We start from the raw sequence: 26,018 nt of genomic DNA, 5'->3' as shown, positions 1-26,018 counted from the left end.
CTAACACCGATTGCAGAGCGAATGGCTAAAACACCAATCTAAAGCCTCAAGAGCAAGAAACACATTAAAAAATATACATATTCTTGTAAGTACCATTAGTTTAAAAGGCCTATACCATATTTTTCAAATGGTTGTTACTAGTATAACCAGGTAACTGCTGTGAGAGTCCTCGTTGTTTCATATTGGTCAGCTAATGAATGCACTTATTTCAACATTAGCTCTTTAATCCCAATGACATATATTCTTCTTTCCTTAGAGAAAAAAAAAAAAAAAAAACAAAATCCTAAGGCCAAAAGAAAACCACAGAAAACAGTAGACTAAGTGTTGGAAAAGCAGATATTCTTGCTAAATGGGAGGCACTTTTGGCCAAGCAAAGGGGACAGAAACCTCAAGACTTTAAGGCCAACATTTGTGCGTTCTTGAATGCAACTACAGCTGATGTCTTCTCCATGCTTCTCCCCCTCCCTGGCCAGCTTACCTTGGGAAACACCAGCTGAGCACTTATTCCCTCATAGGTTAAAAAAAAAAGAAAAAAAAAAGATTTACTACTGAAAGACATGGAGTTCATTAGTGACTTAATTTAAAGTTGAAATTCACATGTGGCTACAAGCATTCGAGAAGTCTGTCCCACAGACACAACTATGCATTTTTGCTTCTCTGTGTTCTGCCACATGGTGGTCCAGCATTTGACTGCAGTTATTTATAGGGAGCAGTGTAACTCCCCTCCTGCAACGCAAAAGGGTCTAAATGAAATTCAGCAGTTGTCAACAATACTACATAAGAGTTCAGGGCAAGAACTGAAGTCACATGTCACATGGTGAGCAGTCAAAAACAAGCAGCACATAATTAGTCCAACATGACGTTTGGTGAAGAAATAATGGCTCAATAAAATAATCCAGTTATTAAAAAGTGTACATTCATGTAGAAAGAAAGTCAATATAAAAGAAACAAAAGAAATCTGGAACAAAGTCTGAAAATCCTTTCTTTTTAAAAAAAATAAATAAATAAAAGTGAGACAGTAGATCAATTGCAATGCCAGTATGTTCCAGGCAATGCTCTTTAATGAAAATCAAAGTCAAATGAAAGCACCCACCCTTTTAGAAGCATGAATAGGATATGTGGATGGGCGCTAATGTATTCCACAGTAGGGCTGCGTGTGCCAATTTGTCTTCTCAAGATGTTGTTAAATATCTGGGAAACGTCCTTTTTGCCCTGTTAAAGAAGCAAAACATATCTTCAACTGTAAAAGCATGAGTAAATGACCATTCACTATAATATCCATTTAAAGCAGAAATGAAATTTAAAACAAAAACAAGTCTGTCTCCTTTTGGGGCCCCCCATAGTCCCACCACATCACACTTGCACTTTTCTCTATGCCACAAGAAGGTTTCCTCCCTTGGGTGGCTCTGAAGAATACTTAATCCCACACACACCCATTTATACCTTTTTTTTTTTTTTTCTTCTCTAGATGAAGATGTGTACCCTCTTTATTCTGTTGAGCAACTCCCTGGCTATTTCATGTAACAACATTAAAAATAATGAAGCAAACAAGTACCCTGAGCCAAATGTGCTTTTGCAGTGTGTATTATTGCTCCCATAGCCTCCAAATATAAGTTGTCAAGCTAGAAGCTGGTACAATGAAACACAGCCTGGCTTTCTAAAGCTGAAGATTTTCATTATTTGGATGTCATCAATGCAAATGCAACTGCAGTCTTGAAAAAATCAGGGTTAAATTTAAAACTGTACCCCTTATTTAACCATGCAGAATGAAATAATTGCTATTGATAAGAAGGCTGTGTCACATACATGTCCCAGCTTCATTCACAGCTAAGATGGGAAGGATCTTTAACTTTGTCCTAAATTTCTCCTCTCTCTAGGCCTACACACATCTGTACAATCATCTTTTGTCTTTGCATACTTCCCCGTGCAGATAACTTTGCGGAAGGCCCTTCCAGATTGTGCTCTATCCAGCTACAGAGCTTGCCAACGCATCTTGCTTTCTAAGTCCTCTTCCCCCCCACCGCTTTCTCTCCCCTGGCCGCAGGAGACAAATTGATGGGTGCAATTAATAGAGGGGAGAGACCGCCGTGCTAATGGCCAGTAACCAAGGCACTGAGCAAACAGCAGGTCACTATGCACAGGGCGAGCTCAAGCAAAAGGTTGCTTATAATCTCGACACGCTCATTGATCTGTCTTGAGAGGACAAACATTCCTTGGCGAAGGAATTATTGAATGTTTTAAGCCAAGGCACAGACAGTTTCACACAGAGAGAAATTCCCTGGTTTCACCTCTGCAAATAAATCACTGCTGAGAAACACAAAATATTCTGCTTCCCTACTCGTTCCAACCCAGCTGGCCTGGGGACTCAGGGACTCGGGGAATTAAATATGAGGATCAAATCAGACCAGGCCAATCCACCTGCCTTTGTCTGCAGCACTTCTGACCTCTGGACATTCTCTTAATGAAGCTAATTCTTTATAAAGATGCCCCATTCTCCCTATCTTCACAACACCCATAACAGATGTCTGGAATCCTGCGATCCCCAGCGACTTCAGCAGTTACTCCAACATGAAAGCAATCCAGAAAGAGAAGAGCTGTCGAAAGGGGAGAGATAAAAAATGGCCCCAAATTAAGTGATTCTTTCTGCTATGCCAAATTTTATACTAGTTACTTAATGCTAGGTGTACTACAGCATTATGTCCAACAGCAGCATATTTTCCAGAGACCAGTGATCAGGAAAGAAGCTGGTCTCTCCGAATTCTTCTCAGGAAAACAGAGGCAGATAGAAGGAAACCAAGGCAGACTTCCCTCACCATCAGACATCCATAAAAATTGTAGGAATGCTTTTGCAATGCTTCTCACTTGGATCTGCAATTCCAGTTTGCCTTATAATGAAATACATATGACAACTGAAGCAAAAGATAAGGCAGCATGGAGAGCACGACGGCTAGACGAGAACAAATTAACAAAGAAAAACCTCAGAAGATGCCATCATATGAATAACAAATTGCATAATACTACATCTACTGCAGTTTACCTCCTATCTCAAGATAAAGTGAGAGAAACCGTCCAATGTTGCCAGTCCTGGGCTTGTGGCTATTTACTGTCCTTTTTATGGGCTTTACAGCTTGTAAACCATTAGGCTTCTATGCAGTTAGTAATATCTTTATTTTGTTTTTAAATAGACTTCTTTGGAACGCACCTTTGCCTCAACTCTTCAAAGTTCAACAATAAATTTCACGTTCTAAATTTGCAAAAATCTACCCAGTCTGATCTTGATTCTGGGCTCCTGCTCAAACCCAACTTTAGTGCTTCTTAACAGTATTATCAACAAAATTATATAGAACCAAAGAATCATCAAGGTTGGAAAAGCCCTCCAAGGTCATCTGGTCCAACCATCCCCTACCACCAGTGTCACCCACTAAACCACGTTCCCAGGCACCACGTCCAGCCTTTCCTTGAACACCCCCAGGGACGGTGACTCCACCACCTCCCTGGGCAACCCATTCAAATGCCTAACTAAAATCATATTGTTTCTTGAGTGGCAGAAGCAATAAACCTCTGTTTTTTATAGATGTGTGATGGAGATACGGAAGGACATGACAATGCCCTCTATACACACACATATACCCCTGCCACGTGCTGCAAAGCATACTGGCAGATGAAACACAAATGAGACAGGCAGGACTTCAGTCTGTGCTTCTGCCTTTTGCTAGGTGGGGGCATTAGCTCCCATTTCTCTCTTCTAAACAGCCAGCAAGTTTCACAAAGTCTTTGAAATCACATCTTCAAAGGCTAGTTCAACTACGCAAAAATTAAGTTCAAAGTGGCCAGCAGGTTCAACAATTTTGGGGATGGCAAGGGGTAGTGAGGAGAAGAAAGGGAGTCAGGACAAAATAAAGTAATTTACATAAATATTATCTCCTTCAGAAATCAGATTTTCAGGTATTGGTTATTTTAATTTCTACCATGACATACAGATCAAAAACCTAACTTGCATGTTAAAAAGTGTTTACATTGCTTGTTTAATGAAGAAACCTAAATATCAGCTGTGGACAATATAACAAAATAAGCAGAAAAGTTGAAACTAAAAATGTCTATGGGAATTTAAAGACAAGGCAGCATATTCTCTTACTACCCTCTTATTCAATGATATTTCATTTCTACTGGTTTACTAAAGAGTATGTTGAATAGTTTTGCTAAATGACTGAACAGGTTTTATCATAGAAAAATCTGTTTTTCAATAAAAGCTATTTAGGATTTTTTTTACTAACAGATTTCTTTTTTTTTGCCTGACAAAAAAATGCAGATGATCAGGCAACTGAAAAAAATCCAGTAGTTTCCCTTCTCTGTTGTATTTGCTAACAGTATCTTCTCTTCCCTCCCTCTCATTTTCTTCAAAAATATATAAATATAAAATACATGTATTTTTTTGGGTTATGGTTTTGCGTGGATTTTTTTTTGTACTTAAGGCATCTAACAGTTACTGGGGAAAGATGACAGCTGAAAAGATCTGAAGAAATTCTAGCATAAAAAATCTCCTGAACTCAAGACCTTAAGAAGAGTGAGAGAACTTCACTAGCAACAACATTTCAACACCTACTGGAAAATCAATCAGTCCCTTGAATGCTGGCTTTACTGGGGACAGGAGGAAGAGGAGGCAAAAGCAACCATAAAACTCCCATCGTTCCTCCTTTTCATTCATTTTCAAAATGGAAAGCGAAATGAAGTAACAACAAATGACTTCAATAATGGGATAACTCTTACAGAAGAAAGTAAATGTCACAAAAGGTGACTCTGAAAGCATCAGGTGATCTCTCCAAGGAGCTGCTTTTTAAAATTCAAAATCAACCCTGCCCTACACACTGTCCTGGCTTCAGACCTTAGTGGAAGAGGTTTGATTTCTGGGAACCAGGGATTTCGATCTGCTGGGAGATCCTCAGACACTTCTGACAATTCATCAGTGCCAGCGAACCATAGAAAATGCACAGAAGCCCTCAGAGGCCAGTATCCCAGCTGACCTTGGACCACAGAAATACTGTAATGTCCTGGCAGTGATGAAGTTTCTTCCCTGACCATATTAGCTAAAGTTCAGTTAAAAGGGTTTATATTTATTCTGAATTGCTGTAATCTGTTTTTACTAAAACTCTTCTTCTCCTTAATTATACGGAACTTCAGTTATCTTAATTCTACTAAATTCTTAGCTTTAACAACAGAACTGGCCATAAATTCCATGGACTATATAATTATATAATATTTATTTATTTTCTGTTGAAAAATAATATATATATTCTTTTCTTCTTTAATCAAAAAAAAAAAATGTAAGTGGGGGCAATCCAATTTACCTTGCCACCTGCTGGCAGTTTTCAACACCTTTTTCTACTCTTTTCCTTTCAACTAAACTACCTTAATTTTTTCAGTCTTTTTCATAAGAGACTTTCCCATGTTTACAATTATTTTCACTCCATGTCACTGAAACCCTTCTCAAATCAGACACACTTCAGAGATAGTGATTGACTCCTGCTGCAGTCTCCCAAAGTAAGAGGTTAATAATCACTGCAGCGTGCAAGGTCATAAACAGTATTCTCATCATCATTTCCTATCTTGTTCGGATTCACGCAGTAATATTTCTTTCTTGTTTATAAAAAAAAAAACGAAAAGGTTAAATCAGATGCACTGCATATACTTCTAGTATATGAACACATCTGTCAGTATACTGAACAACCTACAACTACCTTCCTCAGCGTGGGAGAAACGGTGCAACCATGTGTCAAGTGCAATAAAATTATTTAGGCTTCAGAAAAACACAGCTATCATCACAGCCAACACTGAGACCAGGGAGATAAGGTTTATGTACTTTGACCCACCTCAAAATCTATCAGCTGCAGGTTGGCAATAAGCGTCACCAGAAGGCCACTGTTGTACAATTCTTGTGCCAGCTGAGCCACTACTTCTGTAGGCGGCTCCTTGTCCGTGGTCCCACACAGAATTTCCTTCATTGCTTGCAGGGATTTTGACACTTCCTCTGATGCCTGTTGACCAACAGACAAGGGTTTGGTTTGGTTTTGTAAAGAAAGTAAGAAAATCAGATTGTTTTAAATTTAAAAAGACGAACAGTTCAAAACAAAAGCTTCTAACTGCACCTGTGATGATCACAGCTCTTTAATACTCTGTTGTAATTCCCAAGGCTGCAATGCCCACACCAGATCCTGCAGGCCTTACACTACACATAGATATATTCAACTTAAACATGGCATACTGTCACTTCCAGGCCATGGGCATGAAATAGAGTCAGAAATACAGTTACCAACCCATGATATCAAGATCCTTTGTGAGTGCTCCCCCAAAGAAGCGGGGAGCAGCTCCGCTACCACTCCTGCAGTGGGCTCCCTCAAGACTTGTGGGGCGAGAGGCACAAAACTGGGGCACCTGGAGGCTATGTTGCCCCCATCCAGAACTGCTTGCTGATGGCCTGTCCTGGCTCCTAACAGCCAACCTAAATAACCCCTGTAACCCTGCCAGCCTTATGTTGCCACCACCTATTTCTCCTCGTCACGTATGCTCCAAGCCAGCATCTTCAGCAAGGGATTTATCTGAAGAGTGCACAGGCACTTCAGGTTCAGGTTGGGAAATTATTTAGCAGCTTAACTTGCTTTCAGTAAAGCTCCACAGCTGGCTCCCAACAAACCAAGTCTTTCATTTTTACCCCCACCTAGTGTATACTAATTCAATGCAAAGTTTCAAATACCGAATGTATAAAAAAAATAATCAAGAACTGTCTTATGAAATATTTGGAAGATAAAGCTTACAACAGAGAAAAATGAAGGAGAAAAGCACAAAACCAGGTAACAGCTCAGTGTTGGTGGCAGTCAGCTGGTTTCAATGAGATGTGAATTACAACATCCCAGTTTCAAAGGGGAAGCAACCATCGGTCGCAGCGAGGTAGCTCTGTCCTCACAGCCTCCTCCTTTCCATCCTGTATAAGTAAAGGCTCCTTGGAGCAAAGGCTTGATTCGTGAGCATGTGTTTGCTTTAAATCCTACCTGCTGTAGCCACTGGGCTGTGCAGGCAATAGCTCCTTCTGGGTCAGGGTATATTTAATACACGCATGACCAGCAGCCAGCACATATATAAGGCTGGTTGGATTTATATTTTTTTTTGGCAGGGTGTGGTAAGCAAGTAAAGGAGAGGTTTGAAAACAAAGATGGTGAAAGTTTCCGAAGCTAGGACAGCATTTTATGTCTAAATTGCAAAACACTTATTTGAAACGAGTGTTTCAGTAGCTAAGCAGGAAAAAAATACAAAACAATACACAGAGAAAAAAACAAAAACAAAAACAAAAAAACAGTCATTTGTAAAAGCTAATTGGACATTAATGGATGTTCAAAGCCAGATCGATAATTTCAATACGTCTCTCACATAAACTGAAAGGGAAAATGTCATGCTTCCAAATGTCACCACATCAATCTCCATAAAACAACCCCGCAGTGCTCAGGAGAAACATCTCCCAAGTGCTGCTGATCTCCAAACACTTCAATATTGACTTACATCACAGAATTTATTCACGTTAGTATAAACTGAAAAAAAAAGCCACCTTCACATCACATCTACCTGGATGATTCAAGGTAGATGATCCATTTTGGACAGCAGAAAGCATCTCCCCCAGTCTGTCTGTACCTATTCACAGTTTTCTAGTTTAGACAGGCCAGCATGAGTGGCATGTAAATGAGTATGACTATGTGGTAACTTTAACCACAGCAGAAGTCTTTTTTGTTCCTTAATGCAGTTCAGTAGAAGAGCCTATTTTTATCACAAACACTAGTGGTATGTCACTAGAGATATCCCACAGAGTACAGATGGGATTAACAACGGGGGTGCTATCTTGTAAACTAAAGCTCTAAATCTTTATAAGAACTGTGCAAATATTTTCATACCAAAGGAAAATCCATACGTTTTTGGCTTTTCACCCATTCTTCTTGGTAGGGTGTGAATATCTCTGGCATTCTGTGGGTAAAAAAATTAATACCTCTCCTTTAAAGCATAAGTAGTCCTTTCTGATGTGTAGAAAAAGCCTGCAATACTCTGCTTTTTGTTTTGTTCTCAAAATGAGGCCAAAAAGTAAAGTGCTGAAGGAGAAAGAAACGACAGAACATCGTAGTGTTGATGGGCACAACGGGGCCCAAATGGAGCTGTGTTTCTCTGATCAATCTGCCATCCCATCCACTCACCTTTTTTGCTTTTGTACGTGCAATTTACATTTCATATTTAACTTCCTCCTTCTTTATATCCTCTGGATATTCTGTGGTTTGACATTCAAGCCTCTACCAAAAGCTATGGTCAAATCGAAGGACTGCTCTTCTACCTCTATCCCTTATAATCTACCTGTAGCAAAATCATAGTCCCAAGCACAGATTTGTGAATTAACAGCCACTTCCACTCTCCACTTTGACATTTCCACTTAATCTTACTATTTTTTTTAGAATAATACCCTAAGTAGATAAGCACTGTGTCTGGGATGGAAACTTGCGCAAGACTCTGAAGAAAAAGTCATTCCAAGATCCAAAGATCCCAGATTTGTCCAAAAGAAACAATAAAGCCAAATATATTCACTTGAATACATTGAACATAAATGACAACAGAAACATAGCTACAGAACTTCTCATACAAAGCCAGACTGGTCCTGACCTTTTTAAAGAAAACATGAAAAAAACACTAACCAGCAAAACCCTCAGCAAGACGTTCTTCCCCCCAGCAATGCCACAAACATAAATTTTGTGACAAAAGGAGAGATTTGATAGAAAAACTGAAGTCTACTATGCCATATGTACTGCAATTTACCTTATATCAGTGGCAACAACAACAAAAATCAAGTACTGCAGCTGTCACTTCAGAAGTCCCAGAGCAAAAGAAAAGGTTTCATGAAACTTGTAAGGATGTTACCCATTTTCCTCATTCTTGTAACTAAGCACAATCAGTTTTTCAGAACTATTAGATCATTCTCCTCTAGGCATGAGTCCTGTACATCATGATTGAACTTATTTCTTTATATTTTAGAGATGTTGGTGTGGGAGTATAGGAAAGAGAGAGAGACAACTGAACACAAGTCCTAAGCTTATATACTTATCGCATGCAAGTGTCAAAAGTGGCATGTGCTGAACTTTGGACAAATAAGTTGCAGACAGGAACAACAAAGAAAAAATTAAATGCAAGCTGATTCCCAGCATGTGCATCAATTTAATGGTTGTGTTGCTGTCACTGCACAGGCATCAGGATCTCAACCTACTAAGCAAATTGAAGGCTTCTAGTCTTAATTTCTGCCATGCAAGCACCACTGTCATCTCAGTTCACAACATCCAAACTTGGGAGGATCCAGTGCCACTCCAGAACATTGTAAACTTCAGTGTGGGTACATGGACAAGCCATGAGTGAGTTACAGGACTGATTTGCAATAACTATGTAAAGGAGATGAAGGAGAGCACAACCTGTACTGACCTGTGCAGTGAAGGCAAGTTTTCCAGCAATGGCCATTTCTTCTCTACTTTGGCCCAACATAGGACTAACAAGTTGTTTTTTTTTCCAGCAAAAAATAACTTATTACTCATACAGCATAGTTTTCTGTGACCAGCAACTCACAGGAAGTTTGAGAGTCCATTTAGAAATAAAATGTTTTGTGTAAATATTGAAACATAACAGCTCTTGCTTTGATCAGCCTACTAACCTTACTGGGCTGTCTAATGGGCAATAGCCTTAGAGATGGAGAACTGACAGAAGAGATAAGCATACATTAATTCTCTAAGTTAAATTATAAACATGCTCAACCTCTCCTGTTGATAAAGCTGGGGTTTTGTCAGCATTAATGTGTCTTTCCAAACCTATCAACAGCTTCAGCAGTGAGACCTGGAAACTTATGTGTTGAAGATGCTTGGTCTTAAGCTTGCTTCCCTTGTAGAATGAAGCCTTGTTGTTGTTGACTTAACAGGACCACAACATAAAGAAGCTCATGAACAAATGATTCCCTGAAATTCTATAGGGAAAAAAAAGTCTTCCTCTCCTTTCTTCAAGATCTCAAGACTTTCTCTCCTATCTACAGCTTAACAGAAGTCTGAAGACCAGGTGACTTTGTTGCAGAGGTTCACTCCTTATTTCAGAATGGGTAATGCTACTATGCCTATAATTAAATATTTCAGTGCTCCAGTGTTATGAAACACGTTAATTTTCCTTTGCCACAGAACTAATACTGGGTTCTTCAGTCTAACTTGCTTTGCCAGATCTAGAAGACTATTTCTTAGTTTTACCTATTTTGGACTGATCTCTGTGGGAAGGCCAAAGTGAGTAACAATGTTCTTAGGACAACAGTTTAACAGGCTTGGAAAAGCTGGGAATGCTGCCTGAAAAGTTACATATTTATCTATATTTTACAGTTATACAAGACACTGCAATAAGGAGCGCCTTGTGTTTTTCATTAAGGGATTATGAAGAAATCCTACAGGTCTTAAAATTTTTCTGTTCTTGTAAAATCTTCCAGGGAGATTTTAAAGGGTAGCGTGAAAGGTTAAAACTAAAGTCTTATCCGTTGTTCATGCAGAAAGCTGAATTTTTATTCCTGTAATCACGTAATTATGTATTTTCCATACTCAAAGGGTAAGCTGTCTTATCTGTAACTGCTTGTGCATAATATAGAAAAAAAAAAAAAAAGCAAGTCTTCCGCTTCAGAAACAAAAACTTCACGAAGGCAGTTTTTGAAAAAAAAAAAAAAACAAAGCACATCACAGCAATGTTTTATCAGGAATCCCTAATTTTAACAACTTTAATTTCTAGCCCTTCCAATATGGCTAATAGAAATTACCTCTGCTTACAAACCTTGCCCTTTGCTTTTTCTTTGCTATTTACACCAATTTCACTTTTATCCTAAACATGTCCTATTATGCATTTGTGATCCAGATCTGTTATGCTTGTCAAAGAGGCAGATGGATCTCCCATTGTGCAATGTGTGCTTGCAGCCCAGAAACCAACCATATCCTGGGCTGCATCAAAAGAAGTATGGCCAGCAGGGCGAGGGAAATGATTCTCCCCCTCTGCTCTGCTCTCATAAGACCACTTCTGGAGTGCTGCATCCAGGTCTGGGCCAAACAGCACAAAAAGAACATAGAAGTATTAGAGAGAGTCCACAGGAGTGCCATGAAGATCATCAGAGGGCTGGAGCACCTCTCCTATGAAGACAGGCTGAGGGAGTTAGGGTTGTTCAAGCCTGGAGAAGAAAAGGCTCCAGGGAGACCTTACAGTGGCCTTCCAGAACCTAAGGGGCCTCTGCGAGAAAGCTGGGGAGGGACTCTTTGCCAGTGGAGTGACAGGACATGGAGTTATGGCTTTAAACTAAACGAGGGTAGGGTTTAGATTAGATATTTAGAAGAAATCCTTTACTATGAGGGTGGTGAGACCCTGGCACAGGTTGCCCAGAGAAACTGTGGATGCATCCCTGGAAGTGTTCAAGGCCAGGCTGGATGGGGCTTTGGGCAACCTGGTCTGGTGGGAGGTGTCCCTGCCCATGGCAGGGGGTTGGAATAGGTGATCATTACGGTCCCTTCCAACCTAAACCCTTCTGTGAATGTAGATTCACTGCATCTTTTTACTCCTCTTCAAGGAAGAATACAAAAACCACAAGGGGAAAAAGCATCAGGCCTTGAATTAATCATCAGTCTGAGCTGCTCCTCTACCTGAAATGCAACTTTCAATGCTATCAGTGGATTGTCTCTGTGTTACCTGCTTTACAGGCAGGTCAGAGGTTTCACACATATGTACCTATGTTACAGGTCAGAATGGCCTATTCTTACAGGGACTCAACATAACATTCATGACCAACTGTAACAGCATAATGGAGAATTCAGGAACATCTGAACTGACTTACTCTTGATGCGATTTCAAGCTAAAAGGATATACAGGAAGAAACTGTAGACTTCAGCAGAACGTTTTGGATCAGGAAGCTGAATTCTGACATTTAGCAAAACATTATGGCCTTTTACTCAAGGAGGCTGGCAAGGACAACCTAGTAAAGCAGGCACAATAATTAAAGTTCTAAGAGGCAATATGATTACATGAAAGAGATAGGGTCGCCCCACCTGGACATAAATTCCTTTCCCATTGTTAATCCTGCACTTAAGGCAGAACTAAAGGTTGTAAGGTGCTTAGAAATGGAAAAGAAAACGGAAGAGACAAGCTTTAAGCTCTCAGCACTAGCGCCTGATAGTATCTAGAGTTTCTCCCACCTCTAAGAGCAACAACAGGCCTTGGCAGAATGGGGAAGCTGAAACAAAACATGCCACAAAGTCCCAGGGCATGTGAATTTTGTGCAGAGTTAGAAGGAAGGGGCGCCAAGCCCTTCTTATCTTATTCGCTTTGTTTCAGTGTACAGCAATGAAGTCAAAGGCAATTTTGCAACTGGCTTTGGCAGCTGCAGAATCGAGTCCACTGGTATTAGCATTTGTGATAGTCATCCAATCGCTTGTCCATGCAAATGCACATCCTGTCCTCTGCATGCACATCATCTTACACACAGCTTCCCCGTTGCCCTATCAGTGCAGGAGGAAGATGAAAATGCTCTGGTAATGGCTTCATTGGTCCTAAATAAGACAGCAGGAAACATTTAAAAAAAAAAAAAATGTTAAAAATTTCCATAAGACTCTTAACTGTAGCTGTATTAAAATGCTGCTGTCCTGACCCTTCTGAAGAGCAGTGAATGTGTTACAGCACATGGAGATGAAATGGAGGTCAGATTACACTGACCTGAACAGGCAGTCTCGTTAGAAAAAATGTAAGTGAAAGGGGAAGAAACTAGATGCTTTGAGTTATTTTACATCTAGCTTTACTATATTGCTGAATACCAATTAAAAATGCTGAAGCCTGTGGCTCTGCCTGTCAGAAACCACTCAATGCAGAGCCCTGGATGAGCTCTAACTCATCGGGTTTTTAGGGTCCATGACAAACCCAAGGCTTGAACCAGCTACCAAAAACTGCAAATCTTTCAGGACAACTAGGCCAAGCCCAGACAGCTTAGGGCCAAGCACACAGAAGTCTAGGCCAAGTTTCAACCAACCCCAGATCCGCTTCCCATCCTGAATTAAAAGCATGTGACACTTGGAAGGCTTTTGTTGAAGCGTGGGTTCAGAAAATGTTACCAAACCTGTAGGCACTGCAGATGGCACTGAGTCAGGGCTGCCACACCCCAGCGTGTTTGGTTAGCAGCAAGAGCGGGATGTTTTCAGGGACATGCCTCGGGGACATCTTGTGTGCAACCTGAAGGGCTTTACACTGACCAGACTTGTGGCTGAACACAAGGCTTCAAGGAGATGAGATGTCACCCTCTTTTTTTGTGAGATGGATCAAGCATCTGCTCCATTAATGTCATTTTACAATATCCATCGACAAAATACACAACAGCATTCATGGTAATATATTAACTAGTATGTCACCGGTTGTCTTTCCTTAGGTTCAACAATTGTGCTGACCTCTGTGCTGCTATCAGGGTTTCTCTTCCGTGCTCCCTGTTTACGCACGTCCTCTGATACAGCAGTCTGTGCCAGAAAGTGGGAAGAGGTACAGGGTCTAAACCCCAAAGGCTTCCTTTCCTAGGTTGTTCAATATTTCCTTGCTTTTCTAGTTAATTCCAGAATGGATATTTCTCATTAAATACAAGCAAGTTTGATTCAACATGACTGAGAATAACTTTTCATGAGATTTATAGAATTCTGTAATAACATATAATTAATTGTTCTTCACTGCATCAAAGTCTGAACGTGATGTCAGCAACTGTACATGTCATAGGAATACCTCATTTATTGCAGATGTTGGAAAAGGAGGATGCTTCACAAGGAAGGCTTTAGTATGCTTTTCAGCTGTCTTAGCCTACTTAATCCTGTAATTGTTACATTTGCTTTTCCATTGCTGCAATACCTTCTATAAAGTAGATGCTATTAAAAAATCAAAGAAAAAATAAGGTGTTAGAAAAAGCACTTCACAGAAAGAGGAGCCATGCGTGGTAGCACTTCTCGACCTGTGCTATCAGCTTTCAGAATGCAGCTTAGAAAATGGCAAAGCTTTAAACACACATGCAAGCAAACAAAAATAAAACACCCATAAAATAAAAACTAAGGAAGGAGCATTCCAACTTGGCCTACTTTTCAGTTGGGAATGTTTAAAGAGCATTATGGCAACACTGCACACATTAATGGATTAAAAAAATATGTGGAAGAACTGGGTCAAACTCAATCCTTATCTAAGGAGACAGATGCTAGTCCAGTCAATAGCTCAGTCAAAGTCTGAATGGGCCCTATTCTACGACTAACAATAAGCATCATTAAGAAAGAGGGCAAACTTCTGTATATTATGTGTGTATGAGGAAATGTATCTCGGAGAAGACATATAATTGCCTTTACACTTCCAAGTAGCCCTATCTATCAAGTTGTGTCTTTGCCCCTCTTCCCATTACTCAAAAAGTCTTCCCCAGTTTGCTGACAGGCTCCTTCTACCTGAGCACTGCAGAGCTTGGGAGGAACGATCATTTCTGCATTATTTAAAAATAGCCCCTCCAGAGCACAGATGGCTCCTGCTGAAAGTTGCACGAGGCTTTATTTGAACTGTCAGCCTCGTACAGCCCCAGCCCATGGCATTTTCACCTCATACTTAAGATTCTCAGCTCAGGAAAGGGAATGGGGAAGTTCTCCTCCAGGCTTGCAGTTACTTAGGCCTCGCCACTCTTCTCTGTCAATTCGAAGTTTATTAGCAGCTTTTAGCTGTCTCAGCCCACATGCCACATTTGCTGTACTACAATAACAACTGAACTGTCACAGGATACATCTTGTTTAAGTATCTGAGGCAAGTTCTAGTTGGAAGCAGTTTTGCAAGCAAGCAACGCCAGGGATGCTGTGGAGTGGCATTCCTGCTAGTCCTGGGAACCTCAATTTTATGATGAGGCACAGTGGCACCTCTCCAGTTTTCTCAGAAATCTGAAAAAATGGGAGAGCCCTGACCCCCAAAACTTATTTGTTCATAGGCCCACGGGGTCTAAAAATCCTTGGGCAGCTTTTGGATATCAAGGGTCTGTGGGTCTTGCAGGAAGGAGACAGAACTCTGGGTCCTTTTATCAAAGTTTAAGACTCTTCCTTTGGAACATAAATCAGAGAGAAATTTCAACATCTTACAAGCCTCTGAAGAGCACAGAGTACAGTATTATACTTTTTCTTTGCTCTTGTTTTCATTAAATTTTCTATAATCATATTTAAGACAAAACAACGTTATCCATTAGTATAGTTTGAGTGAGTAAATTTTGAAAACTTGTGCACCATTGAAAGTGCCACCACCTTTTCTTTCCCAATTCAAAATCCAACCAGTATTCAAACACAGGTCTACTGAGCCCACAAACCCTGTATGTCTAGTAAGAGACATTATAGTGACTGTTTTAGCAAGAATTACTTTCCCTAACATTTTTTAAACTTATCATTGTCACAGCACTGAAAATATTTCCTTACGGTTTACCTTCCTGAACTCAGAAACATTAATCAGGCTACCTTCATTAGCAAGTAGGATGCATTTTAGAGCAGCTCATTGCAATGCTTCGGATGCATGGTAGCATTACTGATGAACCTCTGATCTTCTCCTCCAAAGGGAGAAAGGCCCTTTGTGCTTCCTCTGCATCGGAGCACAAGGTCCTGATCCAACAAGCCATGTTGGCATGTGTGTAAATGCCATCCAAAGCAGGGCTGCTTTCTTGACTTAATGTCTTGAAGCTGAAGTAACACCTTGTCCCCCCCCTCCTCTCTCAACCTAGAGAAAAATGATGTATGCGTGGCAGGGGGGACATGGACAGAGTCACCAGGCTGAACATTTCCCTGATCCTGACACCTCTCATGGTCACACGAACGCCAGCCAGGCACAACCAGTAGGTGAGACAAGTGGGCTGTGCAAGGACAGCAGAATGCTCCCCTCAAAGACAGCATGGACTCGTCAGTTAAGCTGGCTGCCAAAGTGGATCAAAGTGGATCAAAGCACACAGGATCATTCAGATGAACACAATTCACAGAATTCACAGTTTAGGAGAGTCTGCCAGATTAGGACTTTTAGATATTTTAAATGGCCTGTTTGCATCCCATTCAATCACATGTAGAATAAGCATCATTAGTAAATTCACAAGCTGTCTCCACCCTAAACAGCTAGGGGAAATCTCCCACATCTTCCACTTTGTGAGGAAAACACACACCAGCTGTTATGAGTTTAATGAAAAAATTACATTCAGTTCTCCATTTTCTAAGAAGTCTGAATTTCTCCTACTTTGTCACTAACATCCAAAATAAAATAATAATAAAAAAAAAAAAACACCACCAAAACCCAGCTCAAAACCACAATTCAGAAGAGTCATACTGCAAAGCAAATCAAAAAGAAACCTGAGTCTAGAGCTTCTGCTTTGAATGTCATCTTTAATCAGGTTCTGAAGAATGAATTCAGAAGGGGAGGACAGACACTGCCGATTTATTTATTTATTTAAGTTTTAGTTCAGAGTCAAATTCTCCCAGTGCTTTTTCAGTTAACTGAAGGTATTTCAGCATGAGACATCAAATACCAGAGGCCTCACTGAAATCCACGTGACTGATGTTACATAATTAACATGCTCCGAGCTACTTGCTTTGAACCTAAAAGTTTCCAGAGAATTTCACTTTGGATGCAGAGGCAACTGTGCTTACCTTGTACTTTTGGCTCATTCTAACACAAACTCCTGTGCAAGGTGGGAGGAGGACAACATGCAGACACAAACATCAGCTGCAGAAGAACTGTGCTAATGCAAAATTGTCAGCTACTTCTGCTCCACTGTCACTCAGATCTAATCCAAAAGTAGTTTGTTATTAATTAAAATCATGTTCTATAGTGGGGTGTGCCTTCTTAACTGGTCATTGAGTAGTAGAGTAGTAAAAATAATTCAGGTCTGTATCACAGAGATAAAGGACAGCAGTAATATTATCAAAAACCCAGCACTATAATTAGAATACAAAGAAGCAGAGCACATTTAGGAAGTACTGATACAGTGAGACCTCATACATACAGGTTTGATGCTTTATGTGAACAATGTTCATCAGAAGTAAGTTTTGCTCTGGGGGTACCTACACATTAATTGGCAGTCTCATTCGTTATCCTGCTAGAATAATTAATAGGATAATAACTTTCAAATAGTCCTCCATGCTGCTTTGCTAGATGCATTGCTATTCAAAGTAGTAGATCTTTTTGGATAAGGCTTCTGGATCTCAATGTTTTCTTTTTGACCCCCAGATCTGTTGTCCTCTACTTATGCAAGCTCACTGGTTTCAGTAGAACTGTTCAAACATAAAGCTACTTACATGTGGAAGTGCTTGCAGAATCAGGGCAGTGAGCGAACACAATTTCATTCCCTTCATTCTGCAGTTTCCCCAGCATAAAACCCTTATCAGTTGTCTACAACATTACCTCATACCTTGTCTGTTTTTTTTTCTTGTTTTTCCAATATGGCCATGTTTTCTTTCAGAATTTTCACAATCTCAGCAGGATTTTTGTGCGATTTACTAAACAAAGGCATGTTTTTTCTTCACCTGGATTTCTTCTTTCAGTATAGAAGAGGACTGCCTTAAACCAAATGAGAAACAAAAATAGCTTTTAAGGTTTATACAAAAAAAAAATGCAATAAAAACACACAAACATTATGAACAATAAAAGGTTATGCCTCAGTCACTATATTTTGCTTCAGCTAAGCAGGTAAAAGTCCTCAGATAGTCATTGCAGGTTCATTGGGAATTCAACAACCAACATTAGCATGTGGAAAACTACCCAGCACCTATGCAGGAGCTGGATGCTTCCTAAAGCCTCAGACCTACAGTTCAGTGCTCCACTGAGTCTGTATGCATACATCCAACATATTTTGGACAATGAATATCTGGCAGACTCCTAGATTTCTGATACTGGTTTCTTTCAAGCTTTACCAGTTCCAATGCGATGCACAGTAACTAACTTTAGACCCCAGCACACTAAAAACATCCTTTGTTTAAAACATTGCAAAAAGCTTATCAGCCATCACTCATTCTTCTTCAGCTGCTTTTCTTTTTTGGTCTAAAGGTTCTTGATACGAAGCAGTTTAGGCTACTCCCTAAGTCTGACAGACTTCAAGAATCCATCAGTACCCGTGGGTCAGATCTCACTTATGTAAAGCATTGCCTGAATTAAGTAAGAAATAGAGGATCAGGCCCAAACATGGACACATGTTTTCCTGACATTTAAATGAAAGACTGAGCATTTCAATGAAAATGTTTGCTTGTTTAATTTAAAGCATTCCTCCTCTGGATGGCTGGAAAGGCAAACACTAAACCACTGTATTTATACATGGAAGAAACCAAGTAGCTTAGTTTATGATCCTACAAAGCATTCAGTGGTAAACTCCCATAGCTCTGGCTTAGAGTCTGATACAAAGATCTACTGAAGTCAGCAGACAGACTATGGATGTGCTCTGGTTAGGCCAGTAACACTTTACAGGGAGAGCACAGCCCTATTCTCCATTTCAGCTTGTACAACATGAAGAGGAGGAAAAAAAAAGGCCAAAATAAGCTCATATTTTCATCTCTTCCCACAACAAAAGACAGCCATTGTCATCAACCCTTCTCTCACACATTTGTAAGATTAGCTGTGAAAGCACAAATACATACACAAATCACTTCCATTTCCTTGTTCTTTTTCAACTCTTACGATAAAAAAGCTTTATCCAAGCAGTTTTAAAGGAGAGAATTAAATTAGTACAATACACGACATATATTTTTAAAAAAACAGAACTGTGCAATGACTTCCCAGTAGTCCCAAATGAACGCGATCCTCTTGTGCTCTGTTGTTACTACCAAAAAACTTCAGAGTCTAACATGAAGTATGATCCCACTCGTGCCATATATCCATATTTTATTAATCCCAAAATTCCTATGGAACTAATACTTCGATTACATATACATTCTTTTACAAATATAAATAGCAATCACATAAAACAGTCAAGTATAAAATTCAAACCACAGAGGAGTATTAAAAAAAAAGCTATACAGATTCTGTCCTAACATCTTATTAAAAACATTTCAAAATATTTGCAGATTATCTTTACAAGAACAGTTTCTATGACACAAAGGAAATATTTTTAAATATCATCTTTGAACCAAAAGTTCCTTAATAATGTCAAGAGTACATGAATTTGTATATAGATTCTCAGTTGTTGCTAGGTTAGTTTCACAGAAATATTTTCATGTTCAAGTTCTGAAAGCTCTCCTCCTTCAGATTTCCATTTTCAAACTCATGGTTTGGTTCAAACTAATTTTTATTTTTGCAGTTTTGGCTACATAACCTTCAATACTTGGCTGAGCTCTCAGCTAAGGAGTCAAAACGAGCGCTTAGCGCTGCTCCCATCGAGCTCAAAACTGTGATTTTTGGCAGCAGCATCCGATTAGCAACAGAGCAGAGTCACACCTCAACTTGCCAACGTGCAAGACTGAAGGCTGGGTATACTCGTGACTAACTCATTTGGGCATGTTCAGCTACACACAAGCACCGGAAAAGACTGGGCCTCTCACCAGTTAGCTTACTTCATACTTGTAGGCAAAGGCAGTATTATACAATAAATTTGTTTGTAAGCTGCTAGCAAGTGCCAAGCACCCTATAACCACCTCACACGTTCTGCAGTCAGATTAGTTCTTCATGACATAGCTACAAAAGGGCCTAAATCTGCATGTTTTTATTACCCATGAAGACAAGGCACGAGGATATGAAGATGTAAGAGAGATTTGGAGAGCAGGAGCTTAGCTGGCATGCTGCATTTAAAAAAAAAGAAAAAAAATAATCACCAAGGTGTGGTAGGTTTATTCAGATTGCTTAAGACATCCTTTCATCTTCCCCTCTGGCAGGTCTCCACACAAGGAAAAGCAAAGGGGAAGATATTTTGATTTTTTTTTTTTTTTTTTTTTAATTGAGGCAGTCATAACCTACATGTTCTGAGATTTAAGAAAATTAAGTCCACACTTCTAACTGATTTTGGCAACGAATTACAAGCATGTCCCCCCAAAAAAGTAACTTACATAGCTGTCTAAAGTCCAGTGTATTTAAATAATCACTGATGCTGCCAAAACACCCCAGTAGCCAGGCTAGCACTTTTCCTCTGTATGGTTCATCTAACTATTGAGTAACCACAGCACTGCTCAGTGACAAATGATCATTCCTATTCATCTCATAGCCTACCACTGTCCTAATCACAACAGCAAAATTTCTGATAATATGGCAGGAAGGGACTCAAGAGACTGTTTAGTTCATCCCTCCGCTAAGCAGAGCCAAGTCTCTGCTTCACTTCATTTATCAGTCTTACATACAAAGCAAAACATCCACTGCTTGCAAGTGGAGGGAGATATGGAGAAAAAGGGGAAATTATGGCTGTTTGGATTTACCCCTTTTCAGGACATGGGTTTTAATCCATATCAGCATCTGGCAAGAGATGCTCCATCACTCCAGAGAACACTGGCAGCTGCAGGTTACAGTCAGATTCAAGTCCCTTTGGCTTTTCCACATAGGAATGTCTTAGGGGCACATGCTGTTCACAATTACAGACAGAAGCAAGTGCTGGTAGAAGTGCTTTGCTGACATTTGGAAGCTGTACAACTTCGTCTTAGTCTAGCTATTCCACAGGGCACATGGCAAAACGAGGACTCCTTACTTCCAGATTTGTTTCTCATGACTGGATTCTCCAGCATCTAAGAAAGCATTACATTAGCTCCTGCAGCTGCAGCACTTCTGCCCTGTCCTCTTCTTTATACCAACTCTCTGTTCTCCAAACTTTACTTGGAAGCTTTTCTCTTCAGTAGATGTACTAATCTGGTTTAAATTCCCTATTCCCTTTATTGCTTATTGTCATTTTGGGATTTTTTTCTGGAACTCAGTATTTTCAAGACATCTATCCCTTGGTCAAAGTTACTTGAAATTGGTTCCAAAGTTGCAATGGGAAGAGAAGTAGAAAGAGATAGACACTGTGACCATGCAAAGCTTTGTTTTTTTCAAGAAACCAGTCTAAAAATAATTGAAATATGAAGATGAATGAGAACTGAAAAGAAGGTAATACAAGCTTACTAGAAGTAGCTCATACTACAAACCATTATTAATAAAGGATATTTTTAGACAAAGAAAATACAGTAGACCCCATACATCTGACATAGAAATATGCTAAATTGAACATAATAGAAAAACTAGAAAGAAAATTACCATGTAAGTAGAGATTGATCCTCTGAGAAAGCAACAGTAATTTGGGGACTGAACTTTATTTAGAGAGGCATTGCAACTGAGATCCTACCAACAAACTGTGATGACTCAAAATGTGAAGACATCATCAATACTGAAGAAGACTGGAATATCACTGCTTGCAAAACTGGAGAGCCTGACATAATAAATGTCATAAATAATAAATTGATAGACTAACATAATAAAATGGGATAAAAAACAAGAGTAGAAAGTATCAGATAATGCAGAACGGGAGAACAGACAGAAGAATATCTGCTTCAAGATGAGGACTACCATAAGAAATGACAGACACCTGGGGACAACACTGGTATTTTACAGACAGAAGAAAGACAAACACAAATCTGCAATGAATTAAGGAAGTAATTTCCAGTAGAAAGACAAAAGACATTCATGTCTGTACAATGTCTTGATGAAACTTCAGATGGAACTTCAACGTACACAAAACCAAACACCCAAAGTCAAATAAAATCAACGGGGTAAGCCTAGAAGAAAAATACAGGGAGGCTCAAGAAGTTATTTCAGTTAAAATAATAATAACATGTTATTTGTGCACAAGCAAGTGGCTGTAATCTGCCAATGAATAAACGTAAGCTAAAAATGTAAAGTTTTCTAACCATTGGAGCTCTGAGATTTGGAAATAACTTGCTCCAACAGGCACACCACAGAGCATCTGTTCATAAATTTTTGACACTGTTGTCTGGCAGCAAGGGACAGAGCTGAATGAGCCCCTTTCTTTCCTACTTTCTAGGAATAACCATTCGATGGAAAACGTTTTCAACAGCATATGTTTTTATAACATGAGAAATCCATTGTAGTCACTTCTGAATTCCTACCAGGGAACAGCCAACTTCTGAAGCGTTAGTTGGGATGATGTTATTTCACCGGTACTCTTGCAAGAGGCTTATGAGGCAAAGGAAAGAAACAGCTGTATCTCACCGGCCTGACTCTCACAGCCTCCAAAGTTGTCTCTCCCATTCACAGGGGAAATGCCCTGGCAGCACTGAACAAGGATTTGTGGTTTCCAAAGTCTGCTGTTGCCATCAGTATAAACACAGCAATTCAGCCTCCAGTGCTGTGGAATCCAACACTTTTTACGAGGTTTACCTTTATAAAAATACTTTCAGAGTATGCTTGTTAGTGGGAGAAAAAAAAGGCATCGATTTTATTTCAGATAAGTGGCAGAAACACCAAAGGACGATTTTAAAGCAACACTTCCTAAATGTTTAGCTGTGCCTGTTCAATTCTGATAAAAGAAAAAATGTATTTCACACAGACCAAAGCAGTAAGTTGAATCCAGAGGTATATAAGGCTTACAAGAAGAGAGATCTAAGATATTCAGCAGCCTGTCACAGATAACATAACATCCCTTTATACTCAGAGCATGCTTGCCCTCAGAGGCCTCCAACTCTGCAAACATTTAATTAAGACTGAAAACACAATTCCAAAACTGCTTTATACATGCTGTTACTCCCTCCCCTCTGCAAAGGGAGAAGCTGAAGCACAGAAAGATCAGAAGACTTACAAAAGGCCACATTTAAAACATAAAAATTAAAAATCAGTGGCTTTGCCAGGAATGAAACCTAGATCATCTGACACCAAAGCCTACCAGTCTTCAAAATCTCTCTTCTGCTAATTTATCTGCCCATAAAGGGAATGCACTGAAAAATAAAATCACTGCAATTTGAGCTCTCTGATACAGCTATAAAGCACACTAATAGATCTAGTTCTGTTTATAGGCCCACTCCCTGAATTCTTTGCTCTATCATATGCTTTCTTGAAAGATTACAGCACAGCTGAGCTTGTAAGAGCAATGAGGGGAAAATGCAGCCAGCAACATCACTCTACTCATCAGCCAATCCCACTATAAAGTGACTCAGTTAAGTAGCTCAACAACAAACACTTCCTCCTGCCCACAAAGGCAAGAATGAGAGCATGTGATCCTGTTAGTGCATTCTTCTCAGATGTTACTCTGGACAAGCAATTTGCTACTCAAAAATGAATGAGAGAATAATTTCCCTTCCCTTAAGTATCAGACATCTGTCTTCTCTTAGTTCCTAACCTTCATCTGCTTATTTATCAGAATAAAAATATTTCAGTAACTCGTACTGAGTGAGACTTTCTTCTGTGGAAAAAGAGGCTTCATTTTCCATTTACTTCAGTGTGCCTAAGCCCCCATGTATTTTGGGCATGAATCAGCAGACTTTCTTCATAATTTTGCCCAATCAGTTTCTATATAGTGAAAGAGATGCTTTATTCCCTCTTCATTTCTCCCTCCCACAATATTTGGGAAGGCTGTGGCAATTACAGAGTCAAGAACTCAACGCAGGAAATAGAAGACTTTTGATCACCTGGACAAATCTGAGCTGTCCTCCCCGTGCAGTCCCCTCACACAATCCACGTTTCATTTGGCAGGCAGAAGGAATCGGGGCTACACGAGTAACTTCTCTTGAAAACCCTCAACAAGTTGCAGATTTTGAAAGGTGCATTGCAAAGCAGACAAAAGATAAACAGATGAAAGGAGAGGGCAGTTTTGTGTCAGGCTGAATGAGTGCTGTCTCTGCTTGGCAACAAAATGATTCCAAAACCTCAGGAATTTACTCATAATAAGCCTCGCTGTTGGCTACTTGTTGAATTCCCAGTCTTGAAAGCACTTGGCACAAAGATGGATATTGGCTGAAACTTTACCTGGAACCTACAAAACCTTGCGGTAATGCTTTCTGCTTTCCCCACAAACACCTCTTCTAACAGGTGGTAAGCATCCTGAAGATCAGACCGAAAATCACTAGGCAGTTCTGCCCTTAACCTGCCTACCTCTATAGAATACAAATGAGAATAATAACAACACTATTGAGCAACTACATGATATTATTATGAAACTGAAGGCACCCATGGCGATGCTCAACTCAAGTGGTGTGTTAAAGCTCTGTAGAAGCACTTGAAGAAATTAATAATTGTATTTTCAATTGCATGTCCATTCAATAAAGAACAGAACAAAACAAAAAGATATAGTCTTTCAAATGCTGAATAGCTATCAGGTCACTGAGGCCACAGTTTCATGAGCTCTCTGCTCCCTGACAGCGCCATCCTGCTCCAGATCTATTCACACACCTACAGCACAACCTCTGCCAGACTCGTACAGTTGTTGGCTGGGCCATGTGGTAAGCCAGATCAGGGAACAGATGCAGGTGAACAAAAAATAGCCTGGTGGGGAAAAAAAAGAAAAGGTCAGAACTGGTTTCCAATCCAGTTCTCCACATGGTCTTACAAACAGCCCTACTAGCACAAGATGGGAAAGAGGGGATGGAAAGAGGCCAGAGAGGCAGGGCTTCTGCTGAAGTGCTGAAGCAGACACCACAGCTCAGATGCTCATCAACCAAACCCAGAAAGATATGATGGAAAAGGAGGTGTAAATGCCTGATTATATAAATCAAGACTGAAACTTTATGAAAGTATCCTGAGTAGGATAGAGAGAACAGACTACATCGGTACAGAAAAATGCCAGAATTAAAGTTAGGGACTTTTTGAGCGTTTGACTTTGCTATCTAGCATCCTTCTAGTGCAGCAAATCCTGTGCTAATACATCTATCATTAGAAAATATTTATTATAAAACAGTGTTTGCACACAGCAATCTTGGGTAACATTCAGATTCTAAAGCCATGCAAAAATTGCATCCTGTAGTACCATACTCATACTTGCATCAATCATTTTTGTATCACACAGACTCTCCCACTGATGCTAACAAACTAGCCAGAAGTAGCATTTATATTAAATAAAACTAGAAAGATAAGAAAGCAGCAGATCTTACAGCCACTAAGTTTGACAGGATTGATGAAAAGAATATTTGCGATCCCTATTGCCATTTATCAACGTGGGAGTCTTTCAAAGCTAAAAAATTAAGAATTCAAGTCTATGCCTAACTGTAGTCCATAGAAAAAAACTCCCACAAGCTCAGATGTGCAGAAAGACATCTCTTAACTAACGTCTCTGAAGTACATACAATCCTAAGATAACAGCCCTTAACAGCTTTACAATTACTTAAGTGAAAGGGAAACCAAGTTACATTTCCATTTCTAGTATTAATAACTGTAGAAATAATGGAAAATGGTAATATAATTTAAAGAACATAGGCAGCAGCCAAGAGGGAATATACTTCCTGTAAATCCATTAGTGAGGAACATTAATACCAGTTTTCTTTATGCTCCATAACTGTGTTACCCCTCTAAACAGCAATGACTTGAGCAAGCCCGATCATTAAAATAGTTCTTTGTAGTGGTAATTTCGCCTTACTGCTAAAATTAGTCCAAGAAAGAGTCGTCGTTCAGGACAACTTCCCTAAAGCTCAGTGAAAGTTCTGCCTGAATAAAGACCTGAGGAACAGCCCCTTTCACGGAGTTAGAGTTTCAGGTTGAGAAGACCCACCGCCGATGAATAGCGAGATGGTTAATTTACATACGCAGTTTCTTGTGACACTTCACACACACGCTCATCTTACATGCATCCCTAGCAGCTCCGGGGTTTCTTATGCAAGTGGCTGTGCTCTCATTCCTCTGCATCTCCAGAGCAAGCCCGCAGCTGCAGGCAGTCAGCGGAGAGGAGCAAAGAGAAATGATATATTGCAGATATTTTATTTTTGGAAACCGCACTGTAAATAAACCCATTTCCAGAGATATTCCATGGACACGGAGTGTTTGGCCACGGA

The 26,018-nt window shown here is 39.8% G+C and overlaps 1 protein-coding gene across 4 annotated transcripts in view; it reads right to left on the bottom strand.

The window, feature by feature from the left end:
• CAB39L (calcium binding protein 39 like) overlaps window positions 1-26,018 on the bottom strand; it is a 46,952-nt gene that overhangs the window by 20,324 nt on the left and 610 nt on the right. Inside the window, exons 2-4 of one of the 4 annotated variants that reach the window (XM_082775606.1) lie at window positions 17,492-17,636; window positions 5,868-6,032; window positions 1,094-1,212 (exon numbers count right to left, since the gene is read on the bottom strand). In XM_082775606.1, coding sequence (XP_082631732.1) covers window positions 1,094-1,212; window positions 5,868-6,032; window positions 17,492-17,593 — 386 coding nt within the window. In that variant the 5' untranslated portion in view covers window positions 17,594-17,636. Of the gene's footprint in view, window positions 1-1,093; window positions 1,213-5,867; window positions 6,033-17,491; window positions 17,641-25,811; window positions 25,849-26,018 lie in introns of those variants that run through there. The other 3 variants (XM_082775605.1, XM_082775607.1, XM_082775608.1) reach the window with 3 other exon arrangements.

The sequence above is a fragment of the Aythya marila genome (genome assembly GCF_965140915.1).
Source record: "Aythya marila genome assembly, chromosome: 1".
Lineage (NCBI taxonomy): Eukaryota > Metazoa > Chordata > Aves > Anseriformes > Anatidae > Aythya > Aythya marila.
This window is presented reverse-complemented; position numbering and strand designations above follow the sequence as displayed.